The sequence below is a fragment of the Psittacula echo genome (genome assembly GCF_963264785.1).
Source record: "Psittacula echo genome assembly, chromosome: 6".
In the NCBI taxonomy this organism is placed as follows: Eukaryota; Metazoa; Chordata; class Aves; order Psittaciformes; family Psittacidae; genus Psittacula; species Psittacula echo.
The window spans coordinates 45630427-45649626 of NC_137743.1; the positions used below are offsets into that span (position 1 = coordinate 45630427).

At 40.1% G+C, this 19200-nt stretch overlaps 1 protein-coding gene across 5 annotated transcripts in view; it reads left to right on the forward strand.

Annotated features, from left to right (window-relative positions):
• MICU1 (mitochondrial calcium uptake 1) overlaps window positions 1–19200 on the forward strand; it is a gene marked incomplete at its 3' end in the record, with an annotated part of 112481 nt that overhangs the window by 49803 nt on the left and 43478 nt on the right. For 4 of the 5 annotated variants that reach the window (XM_080622123.1, XM_080622122.1, XM_080622125.1 and 1 more), the window contains one exon: window positions 10936–11050. In XM_080622123.1, coding sequence (XP_080478249.1) covers window positions 10936–11050 — 115 coding nt within the window. Of the gene's footprint in view, window positions 1–9663; window positions 9730–10935; window positions 11051–19200 lie in introns of all 5 variants that reach the window. The other variant, XM_080622126.1, reaches the window with a different exon arrangement.

Sequence of the window (19200 nt, forward strand, 5' to 3'; positions counted from 1 at the left end):
AAGCTCTGGAAAGCAGAAAAAAAAGTGCATTGTTTAGTATCTGTTCAGGGTAGGAAAAAAAAACCCTATTACTCAGTCTAAAAATATTTCAAAGTGTTCATATTGAGCCTAAACTAAAGGCTGATCTCTGAATGGATGCAATCTAATGTGTAGCTCAGGGTGCTGTGTTGCAGAGGTGTTCAGACCACAACTGTTCATCTGCTCCATTTCCACTGTGTCTATTTCTTTCTCTTGTATTTCAGCAGTGGAAAAGCAAAAGTTTTTTTAACCAATCTATAACAAAAATGTCGTGTTGTCCTTTCTCTTGTCCTGCCGTCCTGAAGAGCACATCTCTGGTTAGGAGGAGAAAAGTTTTATTTAAGATGTTTATTTAAGATGTGCTGTTTCCCTGCTTCATAATACTTGTTAGGGCTTAAGAAAGGGTGTTTTTGAGAGTCATGTGGAGACGTTCTTTGCACATCTGATTTTTCAGACTGAGGCACTGGGCTGTTTTGTCACTCACTGCGTGCATCTTGCTTAGCAAGATGATAGTGATGAATAAACTCATTAAGTAGTATGCATCTTAGCACATGTAATGTGGCATAAGCTTCATTAATGTTACATAAGTTGTAGTGCAAATTTTGTTTAAAATTTTCCGCTTTCATGCACTCTTTGTTTAGTTGATGGGGTTTTTTTTGGCTTATGCCTTGATCATTGACAAGCTTAATATGTCAAAGAAAAAAAGAAGTGATGCTGTCAGTGATGTTGCTCTAACGCATGAACTGCATATCCACCCTGTTCAGAGAAAAATCACATCCTGTCAACTAATTCATTTGATGCTGTTCCCATCCTGGTGAGCCAGCACAGGGGAGCTCCCAAGTGTTCCACAGCGAAGCTTTCAGCAATGCAGCCTGCTGGAAAGGTGTAGGCAGAGGCAGAAAATGGTTGTGGTGAGTGCAAAGCTTAGATCTGTTGTTGTGAAGGTGGGTGCTTACAACAAAGGTAAGATGTAGTGCTTTTAAGAGACTTCTAGCCTATTTAGGGAAAAAAAACCCCAAACACGCTAGGTGGCTTATTAGTTTAATACAGAATACACTTGACTTGCTCTTTTTTGTTCTCCTGTGGGGAAAATTTCTTGCTACTGCTTAATATGAATAAAAGCCTTCAAGCTACTATCAATAGCTTACCCTCCTGCTACCATTGCTGCAGTAAGTAATTATAGAGGCTTTCAAAGCCCTCTAATTAAATTTATGAATAAAGTATTTCCTGCCAGCATTTATATTTACATCTCTAGATGTTGGGGATGCTGTAAGCAATGCAGAGCAATAGCAAGATGAAGGAAAATACTTCAGATGTTTTACTGGACCTTAAAAAAGCCATCTGAAATTTGTTTCCACTACATAATGCAGGCTTGTATCATGGACCAATACTAGATCCAGTCTTACTCAACGTAGTTGTCAGTGTCCTGGATGAAGGGATAAAGTGTACCCTCGGCAGGTTTGCTGATGATACAAAACTGGGAGGAATGGCTGGTACACCAGGAGGCTGTGCTGCCATTCGGCGAGTCCTGGACAGATTGTTGGGTGGAGATTATCCTAATGAAGTTCAGTAAACGCAAGTGTAGCGTCCTGCACCTAGGGACGAATAAGCCTATGCAACCAGTACAGCTTAGAAGCTGACCTGCTGGAAGGCAGCTCTGTGGAGAAGGACCTGGTCATCTTGGTGGACAAGTTAACCATGGGCCAGCCATGTGTATATATACCCCAGGGGTATCCTGGGTGCATGAGGAAGAGTGTGGCCTCTTTCCCTGCTACTGTATCCCGGTGAGGACTTACCTGGAGTACTGCATCCAGTTCTGGGCTCCCCCGTACAATTTCTTGTACAAAGACAAGAAACTACTTGAAGAGGGTACAGCAGAGGGCTAAAGAGATCAGCAGGGGTCTGGAGCATCCCTCTTACAAGGAAAGGCTGAGAGAACTGGGTCCATTTAGCCGGGAGAAGAAATGACTGAGAGGGGGTCTTATCAATGCATACAAGTATTTCAGTGGTGGGAGTCAGGAGGATGGGGCCAGACTCTTTTCAGTGACAGGGTAAGGGGCAATGGGCACAAGCTGAGACACAGGAAGTGCCATCTGAATATGAAGGAAAGCTTGTTTACGCTGAGGGTAGCAGAGCAGTGGAACAGGTTGCACAGAGAGGTCGCAGTCTCTTCTGGGGAGATGCAAAACCTGTATGAACACAACCCTGAGCAACCTGCTCTAGGTGAGCCTGCTTTAGCAAGGGGATTGGACTAGATAATCTCCAGAGGTCCCTTCCAACCCCAACCATGTTGTGAAGTTGTGGGTGAGACAGTTCTTGACTGTGATCCTTTGTGAAAACAAGCAAAGGTGCAGTTTATTGCAGATAATCAGCAAATCTGAGTTGAGCTGACAGTTTTTCTTGTCTTGACTTTCTTTGCTGTCACCACTGTCCATGTTTGTGGGTTTCTTTTCCTTGCTAGCTTTCTCCTTCCAGCCAAACTTTGCCCTCCCATCTGCTTTGCTTAGCAGTTTTGAATTACTTTTGTGTTCCTCACTGCTTTTCCCTGTTCACTGGGTGGACAGTAAACTACAAATTCTCCTTTTCATTTGCATTTAATAAAGACAAATATAATCAAAGAAAATACTTGCTTGTAACAAGTAAATGCATGGTGCACAAACATCCCTGTAGACACCTGAGTTACTTTGTGTCCACATACAGAATATGCTTCATCCTTTCCTACCTCTTCTACTATAAGTTAATGGTATATCAGTTTTGACAGAGCTCTACTTGCAGTTATCTTTTTGTACTGCTAATTCTGTTGCTCATTTTCACAGGGCTTGTTTGGCAGACACTAAAATGCTTTGGTTGCTCTCTGTTCTCTTTTATTCTGGTTTCTAGGTACCTGGTGGATGTTTCTTCCAGCTACTAATATCTCTGATACTTGTGTCCTTATTCTTATTATGATTTGGGGTTCTTTTGGTGTAACCAAGAATTACCTCATTTTCTTCCCTTTTCTAACCTTCTCCCCTTCCACCAGGATTTCTGGCAGGTACAAAGCAGACAGCATGTGCTTTGATTAGTTTGTGCTTCAGACCTCATAATATGCACTTTACATGTAAAAGGGACAGTGTATGCTAAACCCTTCTCCCTATTCCTTCAATAAATAATCCTGAATCCTTTCTTTGATCCTCAGTCTAAAGGATTTATATCAGAATACTTGAATTTGGCTTGTTAAGAGTACAGTCCTCTGGGTAACTGTTACTACATGGCTTTATTAACAGGAACCTGTGAGCAATGCTCAGATGTGTATCTCCCTGCCCTCCTCTACTCATGGTGTCTTTTGAGGCTTCTGACTTATTTTGCAGCTTGATGAGACTGTGATAGAGCTGACTATGGAAAATGGTGTTTTCTGCTCGGGGCCACGAAGTTAATTATATTCTGTGAGAAAGGACAGACTTCTCTCTGGCCAAATGCTGTGGGGAAAACATCATGTATTTAAATGTAAGTTTGGGGAAGATTATTTTTTCAAACTTTCTTAAGTTTTTCAAGTTACAGAACTATGTAGGGTGAGCTATGTTACAGAATATTTTAGGAAGAAGATACTTAGATGCTATAGTTCATAAGATGGTTTCTAGGAAAAAGAACTAGAAACTAGAGGAAAGTTCATTCAGTATTAGTAAGTGAAGAGGGAAATGTACTCTAAACACGTTCAGTTTGCCCTGTATCTGTGATTTAATGCAGTCCATACAAGAAAGCCAAAAAAAAAAAAAAAAAAAAGCAACTTGGTGACAAAGTGCCCTTAGTGGTTGTATGTAGTCTTTTAATCAAAAAGTTGTTTATAGGATCATCTGGGGCTTAAATTTCTTCAGTAGTTTTAATGGTGTTAGATTAGTGCTTAATACTTAAGGGATATAAAATGAGCTCTGAAAACTCTTTCCTTGCGTAGCATGGATTTAGCTGGGAGGAGAGGGAAGGAGGATGGACAGGGTGGGAGGGAATATTTTAGAAGATGTTTGACCTCAGTAGCTACAGGAGGAGGGGAGGTCTGGGTAGGAGAAGTGGGTGAAGAAGAAAGGGGGAGTGAGAGAGCGAAAGAGAATGGCAAGATTTTTAGTTGTATCTTTAATTCAGTTCCTTAATATGTTTGCAGTCATGATGACAATCTCAAATTATATGTGGGGGTTTTTTTTCCCCAAACCCATTTCTCATTTGGTGGGTGGTTAGAACTGAGTGTATGGCCCCAATCTTATCATCTGAGCCAACGTTTAATATTTGCTTTCTGTACAGAATTATTTTCCTCATGTATTTTCACACTGGAATTTTTATCTGGAAAAACAAACAGCGTGCATTATCAACATAATGAGTTAATGTTGGTAATGTGAGCTGAGCCAAGGGAAAGCAGTATCCCGATACCCATCTGGAAACCTAAACAGCCATTTAAATTCAAAGGTATCAAAAGTCAACTCATTTTAGAAGCCTGGCTTGGGACATCAGGGCCCCAATTTTAATCCTCCCCCATCAAATTTCTGTAACGAATGATCCTACAGATCGTGATTTCATTACCCTTTAGAGGACTGAGACAGCACAGCAGAGGGGAGCAGGAGTGTATACTGTCCCTTTTCTGAGGCATTTCCTATTTGCTTTTCCAGCAGGGGTTTCTCCCTTGCATGAGTGGGTCTGCTGCCTGCGAGGGGTTGGGAAAGCCTGTGTCATTTTTTTTTCCTTGGTTGTACAGAATGATGGCCTTGCATTTCAGGTGCCCTTTGTTTTGAAGGTGATGAATATTTACAGCCTTGCTGGAAGGACAGGATGTAGATTTCTTTTTCCAGTCTCAGGGGACCACCCGTAGTAATAATTGCTGCCTAATTCCTAATTCTCTGTATATGTCCAAATTCAGAGGGAGAGTACGCAGAACAAATTCATCCACAACCAGCTCTGTAGTTTTGTCCCCCTGTGGATATATAGAGATAAAATAGTCCACAAATCAGAGGTTTTAAAAATTTCTTTATTAAAATACACTCTTGAAAGGTCATGAGCTGCAGTATTTATCTGCCAACAGTAAATTTTTACTATTTTCTTGTGCTAACACTCACCCACCACACTTTGCCATGCAGAATCTGTTTGAGTTTGCCTGTGCTAGGATGTTGACTTCATAGTAAATTAATCTAGAGCCACTAGGAATAGTACTGTGAACTTTCCCATTGCAAAAAGAGGTTTATGAGTTTCAGAAAGTCCTTGTGCTGTTTCTATCACAACTTTAAACACTTTTTTCTAATTTAGTGATAGATATAAAGTGATATTAAAAAAATCCCAGGCAGTGCATCTAAGCGAATTTATTTTGCATCTGCATTATAAAGCTATATTTAAAACCTGTAAATACCTCAATTCTTCTCCAGGTCCTTTTTTCATTCCTATTTCATAGCACAGAGGGACCTTCCCCACCTCTCGTTCCCTTTTGAATGTCTGGGCTGAAAGGCTGGATTTTTAAAATCTGATTCTGAAAGCATTTTTGTTTCTTTATTTCAGTTTTCTTAATGTCGGTACCGAGGTGCCAGTGTGAGTTGTCATGAAAGGTTGAACTTGATGATCTTTTCCAACCCAGTTGATTCTATAGTTCTATGAAATCTCTAAATATGTGGCTTTGGGTTTTTAAAGTTTGTATCTTAAAAAAGAAAGTAAAATGAAAAATCTTCCTCATTTTGGAGCCTCCAGTTCAGCATTTTGATGCAGACACAGTTTGAAGCATTAATATTTTTAGTTACCATAGGAGGCTGCATTGCCTGCAGTTTTCACTGGCATTTCTTAAGGGTTTTCCCTTATCTGTCTTGTTTGACAGACTAATACAGAGCAGTTGCTGGAAACACATAGAGTGTCTTGGTATATATTTTCCCAGATCTTAAACAGCCCTGCTTGGGGAAGGAGCAGCAGTAGTCTGTGCCAGCATGATGCTGTCCTCCAGACTGCTGGACCAGGCAAATAGGAGCTGCGTCACTGCACATCTAAATGTTGCGTAGCTCTAATGAGATGACAGAAGCTAGCTAATACGTTTAAAGATGTCAAACAATATGCGTGGTATGAGCTCATAAGTTTTTAAAATACATTAATTAAATGTACTGTCCAATAAATTTTACAGAAGGATTTGTTTTCCTTTCCTTAGAAGGATTCCTAATAGTTTTTTGTTTATAGGGGTGCTGTCTACTGATTTAAGCCCAAGGCATTAAACCATTGGTGAGCAGGACTAATAGCACATCATGTCTATGCATACTGCTTAATGTTATGTGCACAAGTCCTCATGTGGGGTTCTTTTCCTCTGGTTAGAGATTTCATTTGTAGAGAGACATGTATCCCGAAACCGCAATAATATGGAGGGCCATGTTTATCTTCTAAAGCCAGAAAACTCAGAAACAAGGACAGAACTTGTCTATATTAGGCCAACTTTTAACACAGTTTTTAGAAACTCCTACTGTGGAAAAGAGAATTGTTTCTTTTTAACACTGAACATATAGAGCATTTTAACTTTCTCTATGTCTACAGCTAACCATGAAAGAAATGAGTTTTGGAAGTGTCTTTTAAATGGTTTGCATAACTGAAGGTGATCAGTTGGGGCTGAAAGAGAATTGCTTTGCAGTAAGGTGACTTTACTGAAACATTCATGGTTTTGTATTTGCTTAGACAGTATTGGTAACCTTAAAGTATTTATTTTAAAAAGGAACAAACTGAGTCTGATGTTTGTCAATAAAAGATGATTATGCTTCATCTAGAATTCCTTACTAATTTACAAAATTACTTTCTGATACTGGAGAAATGCTCATTATCTTGCACGCATTGCATATTTATTTTGTTGTCATTTTGGAAGGCATAAGTTGCTGTCGAGTGGCCACATAAGGCCGATAAATTCCTGAAGCTTTGGTTTATATAGGTGTAAAGGTGATGTTGAAACATACTCACGTTACCTGAATAAATGTGCTGAAAGTGTGTTTTCTCTCCACATTGAAACACAAACTGTCAACTCTAAGTGACTTTCCAAGAAGGTTTTCTTCTCAAAGAGGCAAATTAAATGCTGGTCATTAAGTAGTTTCTGAAATGCAAAATGAAGTGGAGCTGCAATGATTTAGCTGATAAGGCTTTTCCAAATGTGCAGAGCAAACATCAGCCACGCACCTTGCCTCAGTCTCTGCCTCTGCAGAGAAGGCATCCTTTAATTTGCAAAAATACATCTTTTTTTTCAGATTTGCATAATTAAGTATTTCCATGTTTCACACTTCACTCAGTCCTGGGAAAAGTGTTTTTAAATCCAAAATAAAGGTAATATTTGGCAAGGAATCGAAGGAATTGATGGGTGTTTTTTCCCCAAAATCCTTTGTTACCTGTTAGCTGAACCCATTTACTTGGCTCAGGGGACGCTCCAGTAGTAGATCAGGTTTGAGGTAGAATATGTGAAATCTGTGACTTATCTTAGGGTGCTTTGCTTGCTTGCAGCCAGCCTGTAACACAAGTCTGGGGAGCTGTGTGCATATGGCATGCAACTTTCTTACAGCTCATGGGTTTGGGGGAGGTTGATTGCTGTTACTGATATGTTCAGCCTACGTGATGCTGTTTGGTGGGATTGGAGCCTGAGTTTGTCCTGAGGAAAGGGCAAAGCAAGCTTCATATTTTGAAATGCAGTTGCATTGTCTTTTTTTTCACCAGTTGTTTATGTCTGGTATTGTATGATAATCTGCCTGAATGTAAAAAGTTTTATTCCACTGAGACTGGACTAGTGGCTTTTCACTCAACTTACACAGCCATGCTTGTGCCAAAAGCAATGGTATATTTGGATTTTGCTTTCTTTTTACATGTTAATTTGGATGTTTGCTTGTTTGTGTGCTTGTTTAATATGAATCTACTGCTTGGTTGGAAAATACATCACAATTGTAAACTGTTCCCTGTGGCTGGCTCACTCGTGAATGCTCAGTTTTAAATGTCTTTTTGGGCGTGCCGAATGATTTTAACCAATTATTCTGTTTTTGGGAATGGATTTAACATAGAGAAAAAGGCTGAAGTGGAAGACATTTGACTTTTAACTGAACACTTTGAGAATTAGCATGCCTTCAGGTACAAAAAGGTGTGAAATGTGAAGGTTGTCCTGAAATTCTGTGGATAACGGATTTGTGAAGATGCCGTCTCTAAAGGGGGATGGAAGCTTGGAAGGGGATATTTCCCTACATTTACTGATCTTGTGCATTTCCTTCCTGGCTAGAAGGGATGGTAGAGTATGATGCAAGGAAACTAGACTGTGGAAAAGAAGCTTGAGGTCTATAGATAGTGGTTTTAGATGTTAGTGAGGACTTCAGGTTTTTCCACCTTGAAATTTAAGGGATCACAACACTCTACATTGTGCTTTGTGAAGGAGGTAGTTTGTGGTGGGGTTTTTTTGCTGTTTGAGTTTGGTTTTTGTTGTGTTTTTTTTGTAGTGGCTGGGTTGGTTGGTTGGTTTGTTTTTGTTTAGGTTTTTGTTTTTTTTTCCTAGGGTTGTAATGTAATTCTGTAGAATATAATGTTTAATGGTGGGGAAAAACCCCTGAGGAGGATGCTTTCAGCCTTTCACGTAGCGGGGCAAGCTTCCCACGTACTTTTTGGAAAGCAGTCAAACACACCAGAACAAAATAGTGTGCCAGAAGTAAATAAATGGGAGAGTTGTGATTTTTTAATTATTTTTCTAAAAAACCTTCTACCTTCCTACTGGTGGGAGCCTGAAAATCTCATTGATCGGGTCAGTTGTTATTTTTTCCCTGTTAAGATCAGTTGGAGAAGTTCCCTTTCCTGCTAGCTGCGGGCAGGGTGAGCACCATAGCCAGTGTATGTTCTCCTTCCCCAGGTTTCTGACAAGTAGCTGCTTGTTTAAAATGTTTTACTTTGTTTTCTCAAAGTGAGATGCCAATGAGTAAATGCTTCTTTCTCCCATCTGTCTGCACTTTTTATTTTTTTATTTTTTATTTTAGAGAGCAACGAACTTAATATCTTTTTTTTATTGTTAGTCTATGGATGTGGGATGTGATTTTCAGCTTATGATGAATATTTTGAGCTGTTTGCTGCCGACTATAAATTTTAAGTACAGAAAAGAAACCTATAAAAATTAATACACCAACCTCTGGAACTTTTCATGGAATCTTTCGAGCAGGTAAAATAGGATGCTAGTAGCTAGTTTACGATGAGTGCTGCTAATGACAGGCAATTGGAAGAGGGAATAAATCACAGGAGCAGGTGAGATGCTGGTGGCAGTGCCACCCGCAGCAGAAAACTGCTTTTTCCACAAATTCTTCCTTTGGTTTAAGGGAAAACCAGGCGTTGTTTGTTTGTCCTTAGCATAGGCATAAGTGTAATTTTGCTTCGGATCTGTCTCGATGGGAAAGGAAGCAAAAACATTTCAGTAAATGATACTTTGGCCTCGTATTCTGTAGGCATAAATAGCAGTTATTTTGCATGGAATGAATGCCATTAGTGTGTTGTCTGCTGTTAGTGGTTCGCCTCTTATTAAATTCCTGACACTCTGCAGATAGTAAAGGCAGAGCTACTGGGAGATTTATATTTGATCAGTAAAGCTGAACTTTCTTCCCTGGAATCTGTATTTTTTTGTGATCTGTATGATTATTTTTGTCTCTTTTCTTGTGGTTTCCGAGCCAGATACGGGTTAAATTTTCATCTAAATTATTAGCTGAGCTCATCCCCACTCTGCAGTCACATACAATGGTGAGTTCTCTCAAAAGAAAAGAAAACCAAACCCAACAAAACTTGAGGTGGATGAGAGACATCAGCTGCAGAGTGACTCTGACCTGGAAAGGCTATGTGCTAACTCTTGCTGGGATGTCTACTTGGGCTTCTTAGCTGCACCCAGTCAAAACAACAATGTGGTGCTTCAAAACTTTCTTGCTCTTCGCAAGTCTAACCATTTGACTTGATATTATGTTTGCCTGCTTATTTTATTGTTGGTTAACCAGTTTTCTTTCCTTTATCTTGTATATGATGGGATCTCCGCTAGACAGAGGTAACAGTGGGGGACAGTTTTGTAGCTGGCCCCTTGTGTGGTGGTGTTTGTTGATGGTTTTTCCTAAAACCATTCCTAAATTCAGCCTTGCTTTCACCATGCTTGTGTGCTTGCATGACCTGGTTTCTGTGGAATAACCTCATCCATGCCTACTCTCCTATATGTTAATTTCATTTTCCTTTGTGTGTGTGTGCCTTCTCCTGCTGTGTTCTTAAAATGGGTCACCAGTGTGGATTTCCTAACAATGTTATGGATCTTTTTCAGTCTTTGAAGGCTCTGCAGATCAAAAGGACTTGGATTTTTGGCTTAGTAAGGGGTATGAGCTGATAAAACGTGCAATTTTCTATTAAAAGAACATGTTGAAAAATAGCTGGAGAAAGAGAGAGATAAAGATGGTATCGCTCCTGGTCTTCCTAATGAGCCTGCTAAACCCACTCCTGAATCATGTGTTTGTGATAACTTTAATCATACTTTATATTAATGTGAAATAGTTCTTTCTTGGCTACTGCAACAACAGAATGTAACTGCAGTGCTATTAGTGAAATACAATAATGTCCTTTTTTAATCCTATCTTAAGAAATCTGATTTTTGTAACAATCTCAATGATTCAGACAATTTTAAGCAAAATAGATACAGGGTTTTTTATCTGTATTTCAGCTAGGCTAAACCAACTCATTAATATTGTGCCGTTCCTTATCCCTCATTGGGATGGAGAAGCACTGATCTTTGCAGAGCATTTCTGACAGATTTGAAGGCTGGAAAAGGTCCACTGAATATGAATGGAGATAGTAGGGTTGTGTGTACGTAGAATGGTTTGTTGGTGGAAAGGATACAAATAAAGCCTTCCATTTCTCTATTTAATCAATTGCTTTATTTTTTCTTTCTGGGGTGTGGGTCGGATGAATAAATAGAAATTATCGCAGGAGCGAGAGAAGTTTGCCGATGAGGACAGCATATTTTATGCACTTGGAGAATGTGGACTCATTTCTTTTTCTGACTACATCTTCCTCACAACGGTCCTTTCCAGTAAGTACAGTGTTTTTTTTCCTCTTCAGTTACTGCTTTTTTAAGTTTTGAAGGTTTACAGGCAATGAGTTTTCTATTGTTGTCTACATACATTTCCTTAAAAGGAATTCTTGATTGCCTGAAATGCAGGCTGAATGAATAGTTGCCATTGCTTCATCTGGTTTAGACTTAGCTTCGAGTGGTTCAGAAATATAAGCAGATTGATGACTTCTGAAGATTTCTTGTTTTCAAATGTGGCAATTTTTTTTTTAATCAGTCATTTGACCTGCTGTTCAAAACTGTAAATGAAGATGTGTTCTTGAGTTGTGTTTGTATTATATTCTTGTATTTGGATGAATACTGCTTTCCAGCTCTTCACTGGTTACCAATCTGTTCAAACTCTCTTCTCCAGTTGTATTTTCACTTGGGTAAGCTCAGGCTTGTGCATGATGTAATCTGATGTGAAGACAAATTAAGCTGTTTACATTTCAACAAGTATCATTAGATACCTTCTGTCTTTTCACCCTGCTGCTCTTGACCTGCATTTGTGATATTTCTGTGATCTGCTAATCTGTTTCAGCAAAGTCTTCTGCACTTGAACTGCTGACACTTAAAAGTTTGCTTTGTTGGCAAGAAACAGTGAAACTGAAGCCTTTGGTAATGTCAAACAGCATTTCTAGACTTTCTTCATGGGGAAAAAAGCAAGCTCAAAATCTCATTTGCAGGGCTTCTGTAGCTGCTTGGAAAGTGCTGCATCACAGTGCCCACAGAAACTAGTTATTTTTCAGCCGTGTTAGAAAGTGTGGGGTAATGGTTTATATACCACTGTCCAAATGAACTTGAGACATTTTATTTTCAGACTTTTTTTTAAAAAAAAAAAGAAGACAAAACTTGGCCATCTAATCTTGTAAGTATCTGTTTCATGGTGACCTTATTGTAGGACTTAACATGCAGAACACTTCCTGGTTTACTATAGACCCTCATTGCCCTGTGCTGTTCAAGGGACTCAGCTGGGTAATTCACTTAGGTTTTGTAAAAGCAACAGGTGCTTTATTTTTTTTCCCTGTGCTCTTGCTTACTGTAACATGGACAAATGAGAGGTAGCTCTTCATTTACTGAGGATCTGTTACCAGGAAGAAGCAAGGTTCAAGGTCTTGTTTCTTGGCAAATGGACATGGTAGGGGAAGACGTGTGTGACCTTCATGTTGTGAAAACAAACGCTAAGAGATCAAGCTAGTTCAAGGCATGGAATTTGTTGTAGGATTTCAATCTACACCCCTTGTTTTGGGTTTGTTTTTTTTTTTTTTTTTATTTTTTGACAGAGTCTCAGACCTGACTCCTCAGACTTTGGCTGTTCCTTTCCTACACCACTTTAGCCTGTGCTGAAATTATCTAAGGTATTTTCACTTGTGTAACGAGGGTTCTCATCTGAGTCACAAGTGACAATGAACTCCCAAGCCTGTAGTATTGCATTACTCAATGTGGTTTAGAAAATGCTTGTGCCCTTGGCTTTATGGCTGTGCTGGTGGTGAGCAGCCCCCTAATCAAGTATTCAGGATGCTGAATTATTTTCAAGTCCTTCCACAGGCAGCAGTAAGAGAAATTGTTCTTGCTTTGGTTTAATTTCTTTGTTCTGAGAATAAAAGTGTTAGAGTAGCAGCCAGCCCTGGTCTGGAGGGCTGCGCAGGAGGGACAAGTTTTTCTCCTCTTGTTCTTGGGCTTTTAAACATGTTCACAATTACTGGGGAATCAAACTAATGAGAGGGGAAAGAACTGAGTGGTGTGTACTTTGAGGAATGGTGTGAAGGGTGTGCAAGGAAGGAGCTTTCAAAAAGAAAACCCACAAAAAGGCAAGAAAAGTATTCTGGGACTCTTAGGCTAACTGGTAGGTATTTTGGGAGTTTGCTGAAGGGTTACTGAAGATGGAGGAATGTTTCTGGAGCCTACTGTCAAACAGCAATTCCCCAGAGAAAGAGTTTTGATTTCATTTTTAAAGTATTTGCTTTTATAAAAATAAAGCTCCCAAACAAACCTTGCCCTGTGGCTAGATAGAAAATACACTGTTATGCCACACCGGATTACTCTCCTACTACTAAGCACTACCTTCCAGGAGTACTCTAGTTTATGGGTTTTTGGGGTTTTTTTCTCTGGGAAATAAAAGGGAATGAGGAAAATACATCTTCAACCTGACAGTTATTTTTCTCGCTTTTTTGCTTAAATAACTGGAACATGAAGGAGGTATCTGGATAAGATTGAGCTGTAGATTGCATCAAATAGCTAAAAGTCACTAATTGTTGAGAAAGGAAGGTGGTGTATTGAGGACTGAAGCAGGATAATCAGAAGGGGGAGTGTGAGATCAGCTCTGGAGGTGGGAGGCAGCAGGGAGAAGTACTCCCCTGCTCTGTGCTCAGAAATTATAGGTGGAAATCAGTCATGTTCTGATTTGGCTTACTGAACTCAAACCTGATAGAATCATAGAATCGTAGAATAGTTAGGGTTAGAAAGGACCTTAAGATCATCTAGTTCCAACCCCCCTGCCATGGGCAGGGATACCCCACACTAAACCATGCCACCCAAGGCCTCATCCCAAAGGGCTCTGTGTTACCATGCTCCTTGGGAGGGTTGTGCCCAGCAAGCCTGCTGAGATGGCTCCTGCCCGTCTCCCTGCATCTGCCAAAAGCACTGCTGGGCTTTGAGAGATTTTCCCAAAGCTTTCCATTTAATTGGTTTTTGCAGCTTGAGCTGAAGCTCACTTCAATTGTAGTCTCTGAAACATGGACCACGTGGCAGCTGCCAGAGAGGGGAGAGGAGAAGAAAGGGCTGGAGGCTTCATCTGTATGTTCCTCACAGAGAGCTGTTTGCATATTGCACAGAAAATTAAGTCTGTCACCATATCTTATTTACAAGTGATTTTTCACTCTAGCACTGTCTGTTCTTGTCAGTTGCTGTGTTTCTGTGAAAATGTATTTTTGAAACAACTAATAAAATAGTATTTAGCAGCTTCAAAAAGACACCTTTCTATTAAAGGCAGTGAGAACTGATCAGCCTTAAAGATACCTTATGGTTTCTGTTGCTTCAGTCACTCCTTGTTTCTTGGGGAAGAGGTAGAAAGATGAGCAAAATATGGGATAAGCAAAATGTTGATGGCATTTCCTCAGGGTCCTTCAAATGTCATAGGAAAGCAAAGATACCGCTTCTCTGACTAAAGAAGTTTTTGCTTTTGAACTTGCAGAACAGGTGGAGAAAGGAGAGAAAGAGCTTTTCTGTCATCAGTCTCAGAGCAAATGTGGTCCATTGTCCAGGCTTGCTAACGCCTACTTGATTAACAGGTACCAAAGGGAGCTGGGCATTAAAAGAGTAAGTTGGCATTGTTTCCATAATTGGACTGTCACTGGACTGTCCCAGCCCTGGAAGGAGGGTTGGCTCTAGCCAAAGTAATTACTTTCTTGCCAGGACTTTTGGAGCAGACTTCCATCCAGGTCCTTTTTCGTTCTTCTGTGGATTCTTTCTAGAGTATGACATGTTGCCATCCCTTATGAGTACCAGCCTGCAAGAAGCCTCTTGCATAGGATAGATTCACTCTTTTTTTTGTTGTTGTTGTTGTTGTTGTTTTCTTTCCCCTGTGTAGGAAATATATCCCGAGCCATCTAGCTCTGGAAATTATTTTCTGGCCAAATACTGAGCACTGTGCAGGTCCATGCAATGGAGTTGGCACTACATGTGCTCCCACACTGCTGCATGCAGGTGATGTGATCTCGAGGGTCTGTTTGCATTATGGCCCTTTTGAGTATGTATTGCTGGCTGACACAAATGTCTTCAGCCTCATTCCCTGCCACAGGTGAGACCTGTTATCTTGCAAATGGTGTTTTAATCCTGTGAAGCAGCAGTAAGTGCCATAGGGCTTGTTTCTACAAGAAAAGAAATTATAAGGTTGCTTTGAGTTTGTAGGACTTTTTCTTTTTTGGTGGTGCTGTTCATGTTAATTTTATCTTGAAACTTTCAAGACCTTCTTTTTACCTACATGCATATATATGGGTCCATCTCAGCTGCACTGTATGGTGCAGGGATGTCTTCAGTACCTTTCTGCCAGCTCAGTCACTGTGTGGGATTTCTGAGATGTATCTGAGCAGCACTGAAATCCTCTTCCAAGGCATGTCCCAACTTCTAAATGTAAGTGTGGTTGCTTCATGTCAGACCGAGGGCTGTCTGGCTCAGCATCCCACTTCTGCCATGGGCTGGTAGCCGTGCTGAAGGACAGAAACTGGACAGATTTCTTGGAATTAGAAGTTTGAGATCTTCCCAAGCAGAGCTGGACCTCTCTGGCTTGAAAACCAGTGTTAGGGAATAGGATGCTCTACCACCCTCTCTGCCTGCAGTCTTTGTCTGTTCAGCTCTTCACCCCTTGCATTTGCGTGGTGTGGTGGGCTGATGGATCTCCACCAACCTCCTGTATCGCAGAGAACAGTAAATTTGCAGTGGGAAAGGACTACTGTGCATGTAGCAATTTGTAGCCTGATTGACGTTCCAGAATTATAGAACTAGGAAATAGAGTAGCCATATCCCAGAGCCTGCACATGTTTGAGGTGTCCTGTTTCTCCAGGGTTTCTCTGGAGGATGCAGCTTCTAATGACCTTTGTCTGGAGCTGCCATTTCTACAGTTTTTTTCCAGGTCCTTATTTCAGGGAGTCATTTAAGAGAGAATCTTGATTTTCAGCAGTGTTATACAAGTCATGTGGTAACTGCTGAGAAGCTGTTGAAAGGTAAGTCTTGTACGCCAGCTGAGGCACTGTCACATTCTCTCAGATCTCTGAAACTGAGGCGTATATTTGATGTTAAAAACAAAATACAAAATTTGGTGTTAAAATTACGCAGTCTCTTTGGTTCATAAGCTAACAAGCAAAATAAAAAAGTGAAACAGCAATAGTATTTTTTCTTTAATTTCTTTATTGTTCAAGTAGAAGGAAGATGAAAAATGGCATTGTCTGGGACATCACTCCAAGGAAAAATGTACTGCATGCTTGGCATGAATTTCTGTATCTGGAGGTAGCAAACTGTCATGGGACAACTTTCCAAAGGGTGGATCAGAGCACTTCTTCACATTGCTGATCCTTCAGTTGTTCCTTATGCCTGTGTCTGATCCATGTTCTTCTGTACAAGATGGCAGTTTATTTTGGATTTTATCTGTCAACTGTACTAGTTAACCCCTTATTTGTCTTCTGTTGAGCACCTGACACTGTCTCTGGTGGCAGTGTGGGCATGTGCAGCTCAGTAACCTTGGAGCTTGGTACTCAAGTAGAGCTTGAATCCATGTGTCTGGGTTTAAACATGTGAACCCTCAGCATGGATTCAGAGTGAGGAGCTAACGCAAGCTTAATTTCTCTTGGTCTGGGTTGTTCAGAGCCTTTCTTACAGTTAGCAGTGGTGATGTTTTTACCTTGCATGACCAGCAAAAAAAAAAAAAAAAGTTGGTGGGATTTGGATTTATTTTCTGAAATAGTGGAATAATTTGAAGGGAAAATACATGTGGCATTAGGACGGTTTAGTGAGGTTTTTTCCCTCCATATATATTGCAGCTGGGGCTCAGCCATCTGTATTCCATGGGTGGTTTGTGCCCTCTGAAGCTGTAGCTGTTTTCAAAAAAAAAAAAAAAATAAATAAAATTAGAGCATTTGAAGATGCATTATGTGAAAGCACATCATCTTTCTCTATTACTGGTGCAGTTGCTAACAATGAACTAGATACTGATGCTGGGCTACAGGCTGTGGTTTTGTAAGGGTGAGCTCATCTATGACCCTGATTCTTTCCGTCAGACAGAAATGTTCCAATTCAGAAAGGTACAGAAACATTTCTTGGCTAAAATGCTGCTGTGCAAAGTGAGATAGAATAATGACCATGTTGATTCATCTAACTCAAGGAGCTGGGGAGGGGAAATTTGATTAATCTTTGGCTGGAGGAAAAGGTAAGCTTTTTTTTAATGCTGTGGCCTTAAAAAGGAAAAGAAAAAAATATGGTTACAGCTGCAAGGCTTGAACATCCATCTCTCTAGATGAAAATCTGTCTGTACTTTAGGAGAGGACTGTGTTAATTTGTAATTGATTGTAAAGAGACATTTTATTAGTTTCAGGGTACTGTGGCCTTTGCATGTACATTTTTTCTTAATTTTTAGATAGATGGGAAATAAGTATTCATAGGGTATTTAATTCCTAGTGACTAACTTTCCTCAGAATAACTCCCCAGCCGAATTCTTGATCTTTCTTCCCACACTGGTGTTGCTTGGGGCGTTACTGGGCTTTGAGATCAATGTGGGAGGCTTGAGCTGTTTTGTGTTTGAATTCCCAACAGAAGATGAGAAATTTCAGGGTTTTCAAAGGAGTAGCCAGAAGTTTTACATCTTTTAGGTAACATCACCAAAACCCACCCTACTTTGTCAAAGAAATTCTCAACTACACCTGAATGGAGCAATGTTTATTCTCAAAAAGGGTGTTAAAAATAGTTTTCTTAAAATGCGGTACCTCTGCTGGAGGTGGGTGTTCTACAGGCAGTTTTTGTGAGTATTGAGCTTGGTGGGAAAAGATCGCATGAGCACAAAAATAGTAAAATGTGGCTTTTCTCATCATTGAGCATTTACTGTCTTTCAAGAATGTATTGCTTCTGGTGAGAGTAAATGGCAATAAGGAGCAATTGAGTGCTACAAATTGGTCCATTGAATAATTGAAAATACTTGAAAACGACATAACTGACTTAAAGATGCCTCATCAACCCATCTAATCCCTCAGAGGTTCTCTGGGGCTTTATACTGATGGATAGAGTGAGGTTTTTTTCAGTGTGGTCAGTGCTGCTGCTTATCATCTGCTTGTCTGGTTGTGGTTGGTGATCTTCATAATGTCACTGTGTGGCTTTTTGCTTTTATTATTGCCTTTCTGTTCCATAATGTTTCATTTGAACAAATGAGTTAAGAAAAATATTAATTGTCCTTTGCACTAACTCCCTGGTTAGTTGAAAAGCAACTTGGTGTGTAGAGCTGATGGACCTATAGATCTACGGAACGATTTCAACCTGATCTTTTTAGCTACAGTTACAAATATCTCAAAGCTAGGAGTAAGTAACTCATCAGTTGGCATTGTTGTGGGCTCCAGTACCAAGTTTTCATGTTAATGATGTGGAAGAATCATTAGGAAGTCATATCCTTCTGAACACCTACAGACTAGAAATAAAACTAGAAAAGAAACTGCAGTTGCTCTGACCAGTTCCTGACTCATTGCCCAAAGGAAATGAGATGCAATGAAACATCTTGATTCTTAATAATGTCAAAAAGCATGGCAAAGAGATAGCTCACAAAATCAGAGAGATGAAAATGCAGCAAAGCACTTGGAGAAAGTGCAGAAATGGTTTTGCTTTGTAAAGACAGGCATTGCACTGTTTCAAAAGCAAGCAGTCCTTTAGGTGGTTTTAATAACCATTGCAGGAGGAATATTGCATTCATTTTGGTGCATTTTCATTAAGGAAGCAGTGGGGAAATTTAGAGACGCTGCAGTCAAGAATGGTAAAATTGGGGGCAGAATAAAAGGTGGGGGGAAGGCTAAGTTTAACTAGGCAAACTGATATCTGCTGCTCTTACGGTCTGCAAATTTCTGAAAGATACAAGATACAAGAGGAAGAAGAAAAACGGAGGTTGTAAAGGCTGATGTAACCATGAGTAGTGGGGCAGGATGGGCAAGGGGAGTCAGCTGCCATTGGATGACTCTTCCCCAGTAAATCCTGAGCAGAAAGGTCAGGCCCAAGAGGAGAGGCAGAAATCATCTTGTTTGGGACCAATACTTTCAGGGACATGCGTCTTAATGAACATTTCCTCCTGAGCAGGTGCCCTCTGGTTTCCCTGGCTCATATTCACGTTTGTTGGATGTAAGTGTCATTACAAGTAATTGGAGTTAGATATGCAGACCAGAGGAAGAAATGGGCTGTGTCACTTACTAGCTAAAGGGTTGAAGTAATTAAATTTGCCAATTTAAAGCTATTCTCTTTCCCTGTCCTTCGAAAATACTGACCGTGCAGATTTTTGATGCTGAACTGTTCATTTTAATTTCGCAAGTGATGTTCTCCTCTGGGAGTTTGATAAACTGCTCTTGAAAATGTGTATTAGAGAAGGGAAAGGAAGGAAATGGACTTTGGGA